General features: G+C 36.5%; 1 protein-coding gene across 1 annotated transcript in view; it reads right to left on the bottom strand.

Moving 5' to 3' along the window:
* INTS9 (integrator complex subunit 9) overlaps positions 1–16,825 on the bottom strand; it is a 119,711-nt gene that overhangs the window by 80,601 nt on the left and 22,285 nt on the right. Inside the window, exon 2 of the mRNA XM_014789906.2 lies at positions 6,083–6,210. Coding sequence (XP_014645392.1) covers positions 6,083–6,210 — 128 coding nt within the window. The remainder of the gene's footprint in view (positions 1–6,082; positions 6,211–16,825) is intronic.

The following is a 16,825-nucleotide window of genomic DNA, read 5'->3' on the forward strand; positions in this document are numbered from 1 at the left end:
AGGAGAACATGACCATGTTATAACAACAGTGCCAAAGATGAAGGGCCACAGAAATGTGTCACCAAATGGCAAAGGGATGCTGACTATAGAGATGCAACTATTTGGTTACTGACTTCCAATGAGTTAATGACTAAACAATAAAGTTAGTACACTTTAAGCTACCAAAGGGGAAGGGACTTATTACTTTGCTCTTTTTTTTTTTTTTTTTTGTGAGGAAGATCAGCCCTGAGCTAACATCCATGCTAATCATCCTTCTCTTTCTGCTGAGGAAGACCGGCTCTGAGCTAACATCTATTGCCAATCCTCCTCCTTTTTTTTTTTTTTTCCCCCCAAAGCCCCAGTAGATAGTTGTATGTCATAGCTGCACATCCTTCTAGTTGCTGTATGTGGTACGTGGCCTCAGCATGGCTGGAGAAGCGGTGTGTCGGTGCGCGCCCGGGATCCGAACCCGGGCCACCAGTAGTGGAGCGCATGCACTTAACTGCTAAGCCACAGGGCCGGCCCTACTTTGCTCTTAATGATTACAAAATTTGTGTACATTTTTTAAACAAGGAAACAGAAGTCTCTTCACAGAAACCTATGTTAATAAAATATGGAAGGTGATGATATTAGAAAAATTGTGATTATAGATGAACATATCTTTGCATCCACTACTTAACAATAATTTCTTAGAAGAAAAGGATGCCATTAAAATGTTATAGTCAAGAACAAAACATATATATACAAGATCTGGTTTTTTTGTACTTATTTTCTTTAAATAATAGGTAAAATATTCCCATAAGTAAATAAATAAATAATCTAATGCATTTAAAAGTAATCTATCACCTAGAAAAATAGTGAAAGGTAGAATGAACATGATATTCATTTTCTCTTTATATTTTTCATTTTTCCAATTTCCTAGTTTGAAATGTATTACTTTTAAAATCAGAAAATGATAACGAAAGAGGCATGACTACATTCATTCATTCAAAAAATATTTATGGACATGTACTCTGAGCAAAGAATGCAAAGTTCAGGGACATGACAGTAAATAAAATAATCCTTGCATTTTACGAGTTTGCACTCTAGTATGGGGAGATAGTACAACAATTACAACAGAGTAGAATAAAACCTATGACGGGGTAAGCAGAAGGTGCTATGGGTTCACACACAGAAAGGGCACTTTTGACAGAGTATAGTGATGTGGGAGAGCAGGGAAGAGGAGTTATGAGGTAAAGATGGAGGAGGTCTTTCCAGAAAGAGGGAACAGGGAACAGCCTCATCATTTGGTGTAGTACTGTAGGAGAATGAGGTGCTCATCTTCACTCATTCATTAATGAATCTTTATTTATATGTCAAGCACTTGGGTGCTGGTGACATGACCATGAGCAAAATACATCTGTCCTCCTGAGGAGGTAGGAAAGACAGACACACCAAGGAGCCACACAAATAGAGAACAAGATGTTAAAAATGATGAAGCAGTATAGTACAAAGTCCCACAAAACTTCCGAGGGAGGGACTGGTCTAGGCAGCATCAAAAGACTTCTCTGGGTCTATAGTGATTGAGCTGAGATCTGGACAGTAGCAGAGTCAAGGGGAAACTGGGTCAAGGGGCAGGGTTTGGAGGGAATAAAGAAAGAAGACAGCTACAAGGCCCAATACTTTCCTCCAGTCATTCTCACCTGCCTTTGGCATAGACATCTTACATAAAAGGTTATTCAAATGAAATTTCAACCAGAGTCCCATACACTCCCCCCCCCCCAATCCAACTAGAATGCCATCTCTATGTCCTTCCTATATAGAAACTATAGTCATAAATGATCTGAGGAAATCTGATCTAAGATCTGAGAGCTAAGAAACTCTTCCAGATTAAAGGAGACTAAAGACATGACAACTAAATACAATGTGTGATCTGGAATGGATCCTGGACCAGTATCGTTTTTTTTTCTTTTTTGCTATAAAAGACATTATAGTGAAATATGAATTGGTGTAACATGGGAAATATGAATAAAATATACAGTTTAGAAACTAGTGTAGTATTAATGTAAGCTTCCTAATTTTGATTATTGTACTGTGGTTATGTAAGAGAATGTCCTTCTTCTTAGAAAGTAGGCATTCAAGTATTTAGATGGTAAAGGAGCATCATGTATGTATCTTTCAAACTGGTCAGAAAAAAACTATATGCATACATGTAAAGAGAAAATCATAAAGCAAATGTGATAAAATGTTAACAACTGGTAAGGGTAATTGCAAGTTGTTTGTACTGTTCTTGGAATTTTTCTGTAAATCTGAAACGACTTTAAATAAAGTTACACAAAAAAATGACCCTGAATTCAGACAGAGGCAAGATCAGAACTGAAGAAACTGGTTAAGAGGCTTTCGCAGTAATGCCTGTAAAAGATGATAATGAATACAGAAGCACTGAAATGAATGGATTCTAGAGCTATCCAGAAGGTAAAAACGACAAGGCTTAATACAAGATTGAATGTGGAGAGCAAGGAAGAGGGGCATAACTAAGTTAACTCCCAGTTTTCTGGCTTTTATAACAGGATGCCATTCACTAAGATAGGGTAATGTGCGGGAAAACTAGGTCTGCTAGGGTCTGCTCTCCTCTTCTGTACCAAGTCTACTCACGAACTCAGTTTGGGGCATGTTGAGTTTTCAAGTGCCTTCAAAGGTACATCCAAAGACAGAAATTCAGTAGACATTTTGGATATATGAATCTGGAGCTCAAAAGAGAATTATTAACTGAAGATACAAATTTGCAAGTTATTGTTTGGATGGTCATTGAAGTCCTGAGCATTTATTAAATGCCCTTGGTGGAGACTCTGATGGCCAAGCACTGGATATTGAATTCTGACAGATGATGGGAAGTTAGAGGAAGACGAATCTCCAAAGTAAACAGAAGAGGAAGAGTCAGAGAAGCAAGAGGAAAACCAGGAATGCATTATCATGGAGGAGAGCCTTGCTGAACGATGGATGAGGATCCAAGTAGGACTAGGACTCACAAATGTACATCACAGATAATGACATAGAAGTCATTTGTGACTTTAGTGAGAGGTGTTCTAGTGCATGGTGTGGGCCAAGAACAGATTGGAGAGGAGTTATGAATGCTGAAGGGGAAAGAGGAATTGAGATAAGGTTAAAAATTTTTTTTGTCATTTTAAGTTAGAAGTGACTGAGTATAATTTGGGAAGGACTAAGTCAAGATGGAAACGTTCAAGATAAAGGAATGATTACAATTAATAGCGAAATGACTCTGAGATGGTAAGAAGGGTTGGAATCCAGAGAAGATAAAAAGAATTCATTCATATGACAAACATTTACTGAGCAGCTACTACATGCCAAGAACTATTTTAGGCACTGGGGATTCAGTGGAGAACAAATAAAATCCCTGCCCTTATAAAACATCTTTTAGGGGTCGGCCTGGTGGCTTAGTGGTTAAGTTTGCACATTCTGCTTTGTCAGCCTGGGGTTCGCAGGTTCGGATCCCAGGCGTGGACCTAGGCACTGCTTACCAAGCCAGGCTGTGGCAGGTGTCCCACATGTAAAATAGAGGAGGATGGGCACAGATGTTAGCTCAGGGCTAACCTTCCTCACCAAAAAAAAAAAACACAAAAAAAAATTCTTTTTTTTTTTTATTTATTTTTTAATTATTTATTTTTTCCCCCCAAAGCCCCAGTAGATAGTTGTATGTCATAGATGCACATCCTTCTAGTTGCTGTACGTGGGACGCGGCCTCAGCATGGCCAGAGAAATGGTGCATCGGTGCACGCCCGGGATCCGAACCCGGGCCGCCAGCAGCGGAGCACCCGCACTTAACCGCTAAGCCACGGGACCGGCCCCATTTTTTTTTTTTTAAACTCCCCCCCCCCCCGCCCAAAGCCCCAGTAGGTAGTTGTATGTCATAGCTGCACATCCTTCTAGTTGTCGTATGTGGGACGCGGCCTCAGCATGGCTGGAGAAGCGGTGCGCTGGTGCGCGCCCGGATCCGAACCCGGGCCACCAGCAGTGGAGCGCGCGCACTTAACCGCTAAGCCACGGTGCCGGCCCCCAAAAAAACATTCTTTAGGGGAGAAGACAGACAATATATAAACCAAATATGTACATATAAAGTAATGATAAGTGCTATGAAGAAAAATAAAGCAGGATGAGGGGATAGAGAGGGATTGGGGATAGTATTTCAACCAAGTATATCTCATGGGTTTCTGGCCTGAGCAAAAGAGGACACTCTGTAAGCAACTACATGGGTTGCCAATCATCCCACTAGTAAAACCTCCCTCTGAGAGAAAAACGGTGACAAGGGGAAGAGAGAGTGGGAGTGGATACCACTGCTGAGCCAGGGCTGTGAGAAGACAGAATTAGGTAAAGACAAGAATGAATAGGAAAGGGAAAACATGTAGCTAGGACTGTCGGCCCAATTCAGGCTTTGAATAACTAGATAATTCATGACCTCACAGAGCAAGTAAGCCCCCTTTTAGAAACTCTCACAGTACCTCGTATTTTATTTTCTTAGCAATTATCACAAGTATATAGTAATTTTCTTAACACAAGTATAATGAAATCTTCAACTGTGTAATCCTTTCTCCCTTGACAGACTATAAGTTCCATGAGGAAAGGAAAGTTATCTTGTTCATGTCTACCTCCCCTGATCCAGAGCAGTGCAGATTCTTAATAAACACCAAAAGAATGAACGTTTTAATCTTTGTGGGGAAACAGATAATAGTATCAGGCTATTTTAATAAGAAATAAGCTGTCAGTCATTTTTGTAGAGAAATATTTATGATGCCTACAGTTCTTGAACCAATTGTAAACATATATATATATACGGATTGTCAATGTATTTCTAAGTGCTGAGTGTGATTATAACTGAATTTTATCAGCTTTGCATAAAATATAAGCTGGAATTATCTCTGACCTTATCCCCATCATGTTATTATATCCCTTATCTCAGAAAAAAATCAATAGTTGATTTTTAATTATATTTTTTCTAGATGGTTCACAGGGTTATCATTATGAAAAATCATTGCACACACTGATGTTTTCAGGAGTGAATGAGATACATTAGATGGTTTACCTAGCTTGCTATGCTTGTAAGCTCTTAAATCTACTTTAAATAGCTTTTCTGTCTCCCCTCTTGTACATGGTATCACTTTTTGCTGTTGGGAGTATATTTGCTTCCAAAGTCACTCACTTCTCTTATAAATTGCTGCTTCTAAATAACAGAGAGCTGGGAAAACCAATTTCCGAGACGAGGTAACAGTCAACAGTGCTGATGGTAGGCCTGGGGTGATCTAACTGCTTTAAGACATGGTCTTTGGCTTCATATATGATTCTGATGTCTACAGCTGACCAGTATGAAAATAATGCATAGATACCTATCAAAAAGAAATGTCGGGCTCTATGATGTAAAATCCCTGCAAAGGCAGTTAAACGATTCTAAAATTCAATTCTTGGACTCATCAGTTGACCATTTATCAGCTCTTATATGAATTAGCAAGAAAGATGAAATATATATGACCTCACTTGCACTGAGCAGTTGCAGGAAGATTTTACAGAAGCTTAGAAGAAGTTATAATAAAGAAGTCAATCAATAAATCAATACAACATTTTCCATCAACCTAGCCAAAGGAAATTATTTTGATGAAGGACATTTTTTTTTTTTGTCTCTACGTGTTTATTTTTGTTATCTACTACTACTTAATGAAGGAAATCATACGGTATTTGACCTTCTCCCTCTGACTTATTTCACTTTGCATTATACCCTCAATGTCCATCCATGTTGTCACAAATGGCTGGATTTCATCGTTTCTTACAGCTGAGTAGTATTACACTGTGTATATATACCACATCTTCTTTATCCATTCGTCCCTTGATGGGCACTTAGGTTGCTTCCAAGTCTTGGCTATTGTGAATAACGCTGCAATGAACACAGGGGTGCATGTATCTGTATGCATTGGTGTTTTCAAGTTGATGAAGAACATTTTTAACGGAACAAAGAAAACTTAGGACAACACACAAGGTACTGGTAATCTTTATGCTAATAGATACCATTTTTCAGCAAACGAAAAGCTCATTTTGTCTCAGATGCATCAGCACATACCTTTGAACAAGTGGCAAAGGAAGGAAATTCAAGGTGGAAGTCATGTCCAGTCCACAGTCCAACATAACGGTGGTTGATTTGAATTTCAGCACATTGCATGGTAAGGTTGGGTGCCCAGACAGGCAATACTGAAAAAAATTAAACCATTTTTATCAATAATCAATTATAGAAAAAGCCTAAAAACTACAGAGAATTAAGTAAAACTGATCATCTTCTCTCATAAGAAAAATGTGTAAATTCAGCTAACTTTCTATGTTACTTCCTCCCTTTTACAGCTCTGGATACCACTTCCCTTAGCAGTTAAAATACTCAAAAATGTCACTTCATACCCAATTTTTTGTAGGGTACCAAGTTATATCTCAGGCGAGCACAGTTTTGGAGAGGCCAAAGCTATTCCAAATAGAAGGGTTCCAGGCTATAGTTATCTGCCCCACTCTCACATGACACTTTCAAGTTTCCACTATCCCATCATATCTAAGTATTGACTAAAGCTGTGGAAGTCAATCAAATTCTAAGCTGGATCCTCAAACTGTGCTATAGGTTAGGTTTTCTCCTCCTGTAAATGAGTCAAGTGAACTTTCCTCAAAGAAGAAATGGTTGGGAAGGGTTAACCAACAAACATCAGTAAGGGGCTCTGGCTCAGCCTTGTCAGAAGAAATGACTCAAAAGGACAAGCGACTTCCCTGATGTGCAGATACTAAGCAGGAGTGAGGGACACCTAGTCCCAACCAATCAAGAGTCGCTTGCCTGTGGCAGCAGACCTCAGAAGTCAAAGGAGCACAAGCCACAACAGCGCATTCAGAGGAGAGTGATGAGGCAAGACAATATACTGACCTCAAACATTTCTCATGTCCTCCTCAGTGTTGTGGGGATGACAGATATGCTACACTGAAAATTATTTATATGGAATGTACTCTGTCACCTTTCATAATTCTATTGCTGCTCTGAAGAAAACAAATAAAGAAGAGGGAAAAGACCTTTTCCCCCACTTTTAAAGTCATTTCATAGAAGTCTCCCTTGAACAGCAAAGCCCAGAAAATAGAGGAATCAATGTTCCGAATCCCTCAACAAGTACATTCTTTCTTTCTGATTTAAGTACAAGTTCAGCACAAGTCAGGGTAATGCGACATCAATGTCTGGCCCCACATGGCCACAGTAGCTCAGGCTGTCTTTTCAGGTATTTGTCACTCTGTTGGTTCTGTCACTGAATAAATTTCCCACTTTTTTCCAGAAGACATTACAGGGACTGATAATTTTTTAAAACAGCATGTTCTAAAAATGATAAGGCCAAGAGCCAAGAAATTGTGGGTATTTTGCAAGCTGCTTCTTTATTCCAAGTTTATGTACGATGATTATATTTTCCAAACCAAAATTCAAAACTCATGGTCTGAAAGGGTACAAGATTACTTATGATGAAAACAGTATAAATTATTGAAAATTGTAATTGTCGTAAAAAAGTCCAGGAAGCATGATTTGGGTAATAATACTTTACACAAATTCATTCTTTGATAGATATCAGGAATACAGAAAAAATTTTCCTACTAATTAAGGCAGAGATATCCCTACCCCCATTCTCCATCTGGCTCCCTATTGCTAGTTTGGTCTTTATCCCTATCTAAGAATTACTTGTTAAAGATAAACTATCTCAAAACGAACACAAAGCATCATGTTAAACTTACCCCAAACATAACAAATGTTCTAACTAATAAGAGCTTTCCTATATTTCCCATTTAGAAAAAATAAGGTATTTAGGGAAAAAAAAAAACCCAAAAATGAAATGTATATAATGGCTATTTCTGGGTGGAAAAGTTATAGTGTAATTTACTTCTTTCAGCTTTCTGTATTTTGCCAACATATGACAATGAGCATTTACTACATTTTTATAATCAGAAAAAAAATATGATTAAAACAAAACTGAAAATTTAGCCACACTGAATGACAAAATCTTTATCTTTGTCTTTAACTCTAAATTATAGATAACAAGATACACCGAGGACAGAAGACTGACATGTGAAAGCTGCTGCTCAAAAGACTTCAGCCCAAAGAAGTTAGCTGAAAGAATTTACATTTGCTCCTGTCATCCAAGGATAAAGAAAGGTGAAGAACACTTTATAGGGGCCATAACTGAATGGAAGAAACAGTTTCAGAGCATCAACTAAAGAAGTAGCAGACCTTGATCTCACTAGCTCCATGTTTATGGATGAGGAAATTGAGCTTTACACAGTTTGAGCGGCTTGTCGGAGAAGAGCCAAAGATACACAGCAAGGTCCCCTGACTCCAAAGATCCTGCTCCGGCTTCCCAAATTGCACCACTCACTTTGAGTCAATTGTCTGTTGAACACAGAGTGACTGGTAGAGGTTCACACAACCAGTAAATGAGGCACCTGCAAGGTTCCTGAAGTTTGCCTGTCTCCAGGGACACTCTTTGCACGTTTCTAATATGCTGCTGCAATCATCAAGCAGGTTATAACCTAGGGAGGGTTATGAGACTAACACACAAAAACACTAATCATGTGATTTTAATTTTAAAATTAGAAATAAATCTATATTACAAAAAGTTTAAAAAAGTAGCAGAAAGAAAAATATTACCCATAATCATTTTTCTATTCCCTGTCTTTTTGCATAATTTGTAAAAGCTGGAATTTTAGTGCACATACCACTCTGTATGGCGCTTTTAAAACTCATGACTATGTTTTCTTTGTCCATGTTGCATTATACTTCATTTTTATTGGCTGCCTAAGTAAATATATCATCACTTGTTTAATCATCCCCCTACTGGTGAACATTTAGGGTTGCTTCCAGTCGCTCTATTACAAACATGGCTGTGGTGATCACTTTAGTGTTTAAGGCTTTTTCCATATTGGACTATTTCTTTAGAGGATTCCCAGAAGTGGCATTAACTAGGTCAAAAAATATGAGCATTTTATAGCTCTTGAAATACGCTGCCAAAATGCTTTCCAAAAAAGGATGTACATTTATAGTGTCATCAGTAATGTATCAGAAGATCTATTTCGTTGCTTATTCCCATCAGCATTATGGTCAAAATCATCTAGAATCTACACCAAAATTCAGCTGTAATGTTAGCAGTAGCTATCTAGAAGCAACTAAACAGCTCTAAACAAGAAAGTCAACTACTTGATAAATGGCTTTAATTTTGAGAGGCAGTTTGGAGAAATGATTTAAGGCAGGGGGTTCAAAGTAAGACTGCCTGGGCCCAAATTCTAGTCATGCTCATTATTAATGTGTGATTTGGGGAAAGTTACTTAACTTCACAAAAACTCAGTTTTCTCATCTGTAAGACGTGGTAATAAAAGCTGCCCTCCTCAAGTTGTGAGGACTAAATGAATGGATACAGCACCTGACACATGGCACGTGCTCACTGTTAGCTGCTATAGTTATAAAATCATTAAGGCGCTGAAGAGGCCACCTAAAATTTGGGGGCACTAATTTACAGCATTTTAGAGAAGAAATTCTATTCTGTAGTAGCATTCACTAATGTCTTTGACATTTGTGTCCCATAAGATTAAGTAAAACGAACGAACAATTTTACAAATATTGTCTACTGCTAGTTTGCCCTCCAGGAAGTTAGACTCACTAGCAAGTACAGAAGTGAATGTTCTAGCCAACACAAGGCTTTACAATTTTTATTTTTTTCTAGCTTAACAAGCACATAGTAATGCTTTCATGTTAATCTTATTTCCACTTAACAACAAAGTTGCAGGTTTTTCTGTGTGATGATTTACTATCTATATTTCCCTGTGTGCCTGTTGATCTCTTTTTTACTGAATGAATGGAACCTGGTTTCAGAACTTATATATGTTTAACATATATAAGCATTATTGGTTCTGATTCCTCATTAAGATGTACATAGGTATGACTTTTTCCTTTTTTTCTGGTTTATGCTTCTAACATATGAGGACTCATCTGCCACAACTGTTGAAAAAAATTGTCAGCCATTATCATTTTGAATATTCTCTCTCTCCCATTCTTTCCAGTTTCTCCTAGTGAAATGTCTATCAAATGTATCTGTAATGTTTCATTTTACTTTCCATCTCCGTGACTATACTGTCCTTTCATATTTTAATTTTTTGCTCTGTATACTGCATTCTAGGTACTTTCCTCAGCTCTATCTTACAGCTTGCTAATTCTTTCTTTAGTGGTGTCAAATCTGCTATTTAACTCAGGTACTGAAGTTTTCTTTTCAATGGCTGTTTTTCATTTCTAGAAGTTTTCTTTTTTTTAAAAATAGCATCTTGTTTTTTTCATAGGTTTGATATCTTCATATGTGTCTTTAATTACTTTAACATATTAATTTTAGAATTTCCATCAGACTGTACAATTGCCTGAAGTTCTTGAGAGTCTTGTTATGCCTGCTGATTCTAACTCATGGTCGATTTCATTACTGTTATTTTAAAATTCTGGATGGTGAGTCCATCTTTGATGGGGCTATATCTGTCGGAATTCTATGCAGAATAGGTTGCGGCAGGTTCCCAAGAAATATCACCATCCTAAGATCAATTTTTATGTTGATGTCTCAGCTTGAATATCTATACTACATAGGGGAGGGCCGGCCCCGTAGCTTAGTGGTTAAGTGCGCGCGCTACGCTGCTGGCGGCCCGGGTTCGGATACCGGGCGCCCACCGACGCACCGCTTGTCCGGCCATGCTGAGGCCGCGTCCCACATACAGCAACTAGAAGGATATACAACTATCTACTGGGGCTTTGGGAGAAAAATAAATAAATAAATAAAATTATATACTACATAGGGGAGCATACAAATCAGACTTTCTTTTTTTTTTAAAGATTTTATTTATTTATTTTTTCCCCCCAAAGCCCAGTAGATAGTTGTATGTCATAGCTGCACATTCTTCTAGTTGCTGTATGTGGGACGCGGCCTCAGCATGACCAGAGAAGCGGTGTGTCGGTGCGCAGCCGGGATCCGAACCCGGGCCGCCAGCAGCAGAGCGCACGCACTTAACCACTAAGCCACGGGGCCGGCCCACAAATCAGACTTTCAACACTCAAAGTACTGGCCAAAGCTCCTTTCAGAGACACTCTTCCTTACCGACCTCATGAGCAAGCGAACGATATTTTTCTAGTACTCCTTTCCTTGAGGTACATAGCTCTTTGGAATTTCTGGTTACTGATTTTGAAATACGTGTTTCTGAATATTATATCTATCACTAAGACGACTCACATTTTGACCTCAGGTTTCAGCAAATCTACTACTTTAAAAAGTTGCTATCAAGACAAAAATGACAACCAGCCAACTTAACCTCAAAGAAATCTTCAAAACCAACACGAATTACTATAAACTTCATGGGAAAAAAAAAAAAACCACAAGAATTTGGCAAATTAGTATATTTGGTAAACTTGGCAATTTGGTCATAAGGCAGACTGAATTTTAGTGAACTGGCTTTGGGGAATAAGTCTATCTTTTGCAGAAAGAACCATGGACTAAACCATCATACATGTTAGCCTTTCCCCTAGTCTTGTTTAAAATAATTATAATACATATAGTTATTATGTATGGTGTTTACTAGGTGTCAGGCACACGGCAAGAACTTTACATTTAACTCCTTTAATCCTCCCAAGAACACTATGAGGTAGGAACTATATTCCCATTTTACAAATGAAGAAAATGAGGCAGAGATTATAAAACTTGCACATGGTCCCAAAGATGTAAGGGCTGTGCCAGAACTTGAGCCCAGGACATTGAGATCCAGAGAGAGTACACTTAACCTCCACTGCATGCCACGCTACAGAGAGAAAGGAATTGTCAGAGACCAAAAAAATAATTGCTGCGATGATGTGCTCTAAAAGGCCACACTTCAAGTTGATAAGAATGCAGACTGAATTTATAATTTAGCTTCGAACAAAAAAAAATTAATTTGCTGGCTGAGGTAAGTTGTAAAGCAAAGGTCCTAAGTAGATTAAATTATTAAATTGGTCTGTAATCCATCATAAACAGTAATTTTTGGGGGTTTTCCCTTCCATTCAAAAAAAAGGTGATAGGATTCTCTCACTATAAAGTAGTTTTACAGCTGAAACCGCCTTTAAATATCTGTAATGTAACCTATAACCTTTAGGCTGATGCCTAAAAGCCCTTTAATCTTGTTTGGGAGAAGAGCACAGTACCATAAAGTAACTGTTTTTTATAGGCAATAGTATTAATGAAATAAGTTGTAAACGACATCACCAATTTTTTCCCTTTTCTCCTTTCTCATTTAAAACCAAATCATATATCTACTGAGAAGACCTATGAACAAAAAGAAAAAAGATTCAGTTTGCTTTTCTCCCTAGCAGGGGAATAAAGAAGTGACTTTGGTTGTTTCCAATTCAAATAAAACATTAAAAAAATGCTTTAAGGGGGTTGGCTTGGTGGCATAGTGGTTAAGTTCACGCACTCCACTTCCGCAGCCCAGGGTTTGCAAGTTCAGATCCCGGGCGTGGACCTACCACTGCTTATCAAGCCATGCTGTGGCAGCAGTCCCACATATAAAGTAGAGGAAGATGACACGGATGTTAACCCAGGGCCAATCTTCCTCAGCAAAAGGAGGAGGATTGGCAAAAGATGTTAGCTCAGGGATAATCTTCCTCACCAAAAAAAAAAAAATGCTTTAAGCAAATTGATTTTTGTGTAATGGTTTTGCTTCCTGGTACAACATTAGAAAATCTATTACTATAATTCACACATAAATGAATATAAGGGAAAACAAATCTCAACAGATTCAGAAAATGTATTTGAAAAAAAAATGAACACTGAGTCAAGGCAAAAACTCTTACCGAACTATAAATGGAATGGTATTTCTTTAATCTGATAAAGGGTTCCTAACCAAATCTTACATCATAGTTAATGATGAAGCATGAGAAACACTTACCTTAAAGTCTAGAACAAAACAAGGATACCCACTATGACTGCTTAAATTCAACACTATACTGGAAATGCTATATAATGCAACAAGACAAAAAAAATAAAAGATAAAATGATTAGAAATGGAGATATAAAATTGTCATTGTTCATAGATGATATGATTAGAAGATATTCTGAAGACCAACTATTACAACTAATAAGAGAGTTCATCAAGGTTGCTGGATACAAAAATCAATTTACCAAAATTAACTGAGTTCTTATATGCCACCAATGAGCAATTAGTAAAAGTAATAAGAATTAAAAATTAGAAAATTATTTATACAGCAAAAAATTAAAAGTATCATAGAATAAAACTAAAAAAAGAAATGTAAAATCTTTACCAAAAAAATTATAAAACTCTACTTTAAGGTAATGTTAATTGGAAAGGGAAATAAACTGTTGCAAAAAAAAGCAATTCTTACTAATCTACTTTTTTATGGAACTTGAGAATCCTTTGGAAGAGTCAAGGGCTAAGATTAGCTAAGAAAATATTAAAGAATGATAATTAGAGAGGATTTAAATGTTCCAATATTACAACTTACTATAATGTAATTAACAATAGCATGTCACACTGGGATGGCTAATGAACCGAAGGAATAAGAATAAACAGTCCAGAAAGAAAGCACACACGTATCTAGGAGCTTGACATATGATAAAAGTAGCATTACCAATATATAGGGCTGGGAGAGTTTGCAACTCCTTTGGAAAAAATTACTTCGCACCACACACAAAAATTAATTCCAGATGACTTAAACACTTAAGATATGAAGATAAAAACTTTAAAACTTTTAGTGAAAAAATAAAACAAAAAAAGGATAATACCTTATCATTCTGGGGCAGTGGAAAATTTCTTAAGAGACAAAAAGGACAAATCATAAGAGAAAGATTAATAAATTTGACTACAGTACTTCAAAATGAAGATCTTCAAAAGACATCATTAACCGAGTGAAAACACAAGCCAGAGATTGGGAGAAGATATTTCCAATACATGTTATTAAGAAAAGCACTGGTAACCTCTTCAGTATAAAAAATTCATACAAATCAACAACACAAAAAGATTAAAAAACCCAATAAAAATGAGGAAACATGAGTGGTCGATTAATGAAGATATGAAAAGAAGCTCAATATCACTAGAATCAGGGAAATGCAAAATAAGACAATAAGGAGCAAACCTTAGATTGACTAAAATTAAACAAACTGATGATACTAAATATCGGAGAGAATGTAGCAAAAATGGAGTATAAATTGGTATGATCACTCTGGAGAATAATTTGGCAATACCCAATAATGCTGAATATATATATACCTTAACATATACTAAACTAATAAAAGCATACATGGGTATGATACGCATCGACTTGAGGAAAGCAGTAATCTCTGGAGAAGGAGGAAAAGTGAAGGCTGGTGAACTTAGCTTTAGATATAACTTATGTCTTTAAAAAGTGGGGGAGGGGAGGAGGATCTGATCCAAAAAAAAGAGGCAAACTATTAACATCTATTTAATGTTAGTAATGAGGGCAAGAGTGTCTTTTCTGTATTGTTATCAGACACTTCCGCTGACATCAGAATTATGTAACTATACCTTTCCTACTATTGTCAAAATTTGTAGTGCTATTTTCCTTATGACGAAAGTCTCAAAGTACAAAAATAAACCTAAGAGATCATAATGGATAAATATTTTAGTATTAGTATAGCATTTGCTGGTATACTTGTTAAGTTTCAAGGAACTGTGCTCAGTAGTGATAATGATTCATAATTTTCATTTTGATATTATACTTGCCCTGATGCAAAGTGAACAAGACTTAAAACTACTAACACGGCAATGGAAATGGAATAAAGTGAGAATGCTACCTCATGAGAAGGATAATTCAACAAGACATGGCCTTGGCAGAAAGGAAAGAAGCAAAGATAGCTCCCAGATTTTTAGTCTAAATTTTTGCAATTACGTTGGTACCTTTAATGAACTCCTTGATGCTTTCTAGTCTTATGAAGTTTGGCAAAACACTTCTTTAACAAGATTCAGCGAGTTTTCATAATTTTATGAGAAATTTTTCAAATTATATTGATAATCTAATTATTAGAAATGTTATACTAATATGACAGGTGTATTTATAATACATATATATATTCATAAAAATACACATCAATGCCAACACTTGACAAGGAATGCTAAAAATAAAAGTAGACCCTAGCTCAGACAGGAATAGGAATTGAAAATTTTATTGTATTCATTACCTTCACTAACAATAAGAATTATTGACAAATATTTTTTCTATCCAATATTTAATTAGCTCTTTCCCAACAACTGAATAAAGTAAATATTATTGATACCCGTTTGATTGTCAAGGCCCAAGATCATACAGTTAATAATAGACTGAATTTGCACTCAAACCAGCAGAAGTTCTAAATGCTTTCTCTTAAATCATTCCACTATTAGGAATAAGAAAAACTATGATATTGTACGATGCTAAGAACAACAGATTTATTATGGATAGGATAGTTGGATAGGAAAAAAATCCCAGAATCATAGAATAAAAGTGACTACAGTTTTTTCTAGTCACCTTTAACTTCTCCCTCAACATTGTTTCCCTGTTGTACTACTATCTAACCCATGCTAGATTACTTCTAAGGCAGACAGCTTGGAAGAGACGGAGATGGGAGACTATTCAATTAGTTCATTAAGACTACTGACACAGTCATTTCCATATCCCGGAGAAGTTGTACACTAGCATATTTTAACATTTAAAATGTGGTATTTCCTAATGATAAAATCCACAATTTTTTTTTAATTTAGTTTTTACCCCTATGGTCTTGCTTATGCTCACCAGACTCTTAGCTTCCATGAGAATCATAAAGTATTAGGGCTAAAGGAGCCTTTGGATTTGAAATGGATCATAGAACGAAATGTAAGAACTAAAACAAAACTTCTGGAAAAGCATTGCCCAAGAGAAATACAATGCATGCCACATACATAATTTTCTAGTGGCTAAATTAAAATAGTAAAAGGAACAGGTGAAATTAATTTTAGTAATATATTTTATTTAACCCAATATATCTAAATGACCATTTCAACATATAATCAGTATAAAAATATTGAAACACTTTTACATTACTTTTTTTACACTAAGTCTTCAAAATCTGGTGTGAACTTTATATACATAGCATATTTCTTTTTTTTTTTTTAAACAGTTATTTTTATTTTATTTATTTTTCCCCCAAAGCCCCAGTAGATAGTTGTATGTCATAGCTGCACATCCTTCTAGTTGCTATATGTGGGACGCAGCCTCAGCATAGCCAGAGAAGTGGTGCATCTGTGCGCGCCGGGGATCCGAACCCAGGCCGCCAGCAGCAGAGTGCGCGCACTTAACCGCTAAGCCACGGGGCAGGCCCCACATAGCGTATTTCAATTCAGATACTACATTTTCATCTGAAATATCCGACATGCATTTAGATTTCATAAAATTTACAGTTGAAAAACCAGATCCACATACTCAAGTTCTTCCAAACATACTTAAAATTTTCTCAATTGAATCAAGTATTAGCTTTTAATTTAAAGTTTAATTAATTAAAATAAAATACAATTTAAAATTCAGTTCCTTAGTCACATTAGTAACATTGTAAGTGTTTAATAGCCACGTGCCGCTGGTGGATACTGTAATGGGCAGGGCAACTCTAGAAAAACAGAGGAAAATCTTTGTGCCTTGGGTTAGGCAAAGATTTCTTAGGTTAGACACAAAAAGCAAGAACCATAAAAGAAAACCCATAAATTGGACTTAATCACAATTTAACACTTTTATTCTTCAAAAGACACTCTCAAGAAAATGGGAAAA

This window comes from Ceratotherium simum, chromosome 12, assembly GCF_057802395.1.
Source record: "Ceratotherium simum simum isolate JZ-2026a chromosome 12, ASM5780239v1, whole genome shotgun sequence".
Taxonomy (NCBI): Eukaryota; Metazoa; Chordata; class Mammalia; order Perissodactyla; family Rhinocerotidae; genus Ceratotherium; species Ceratotherium simum.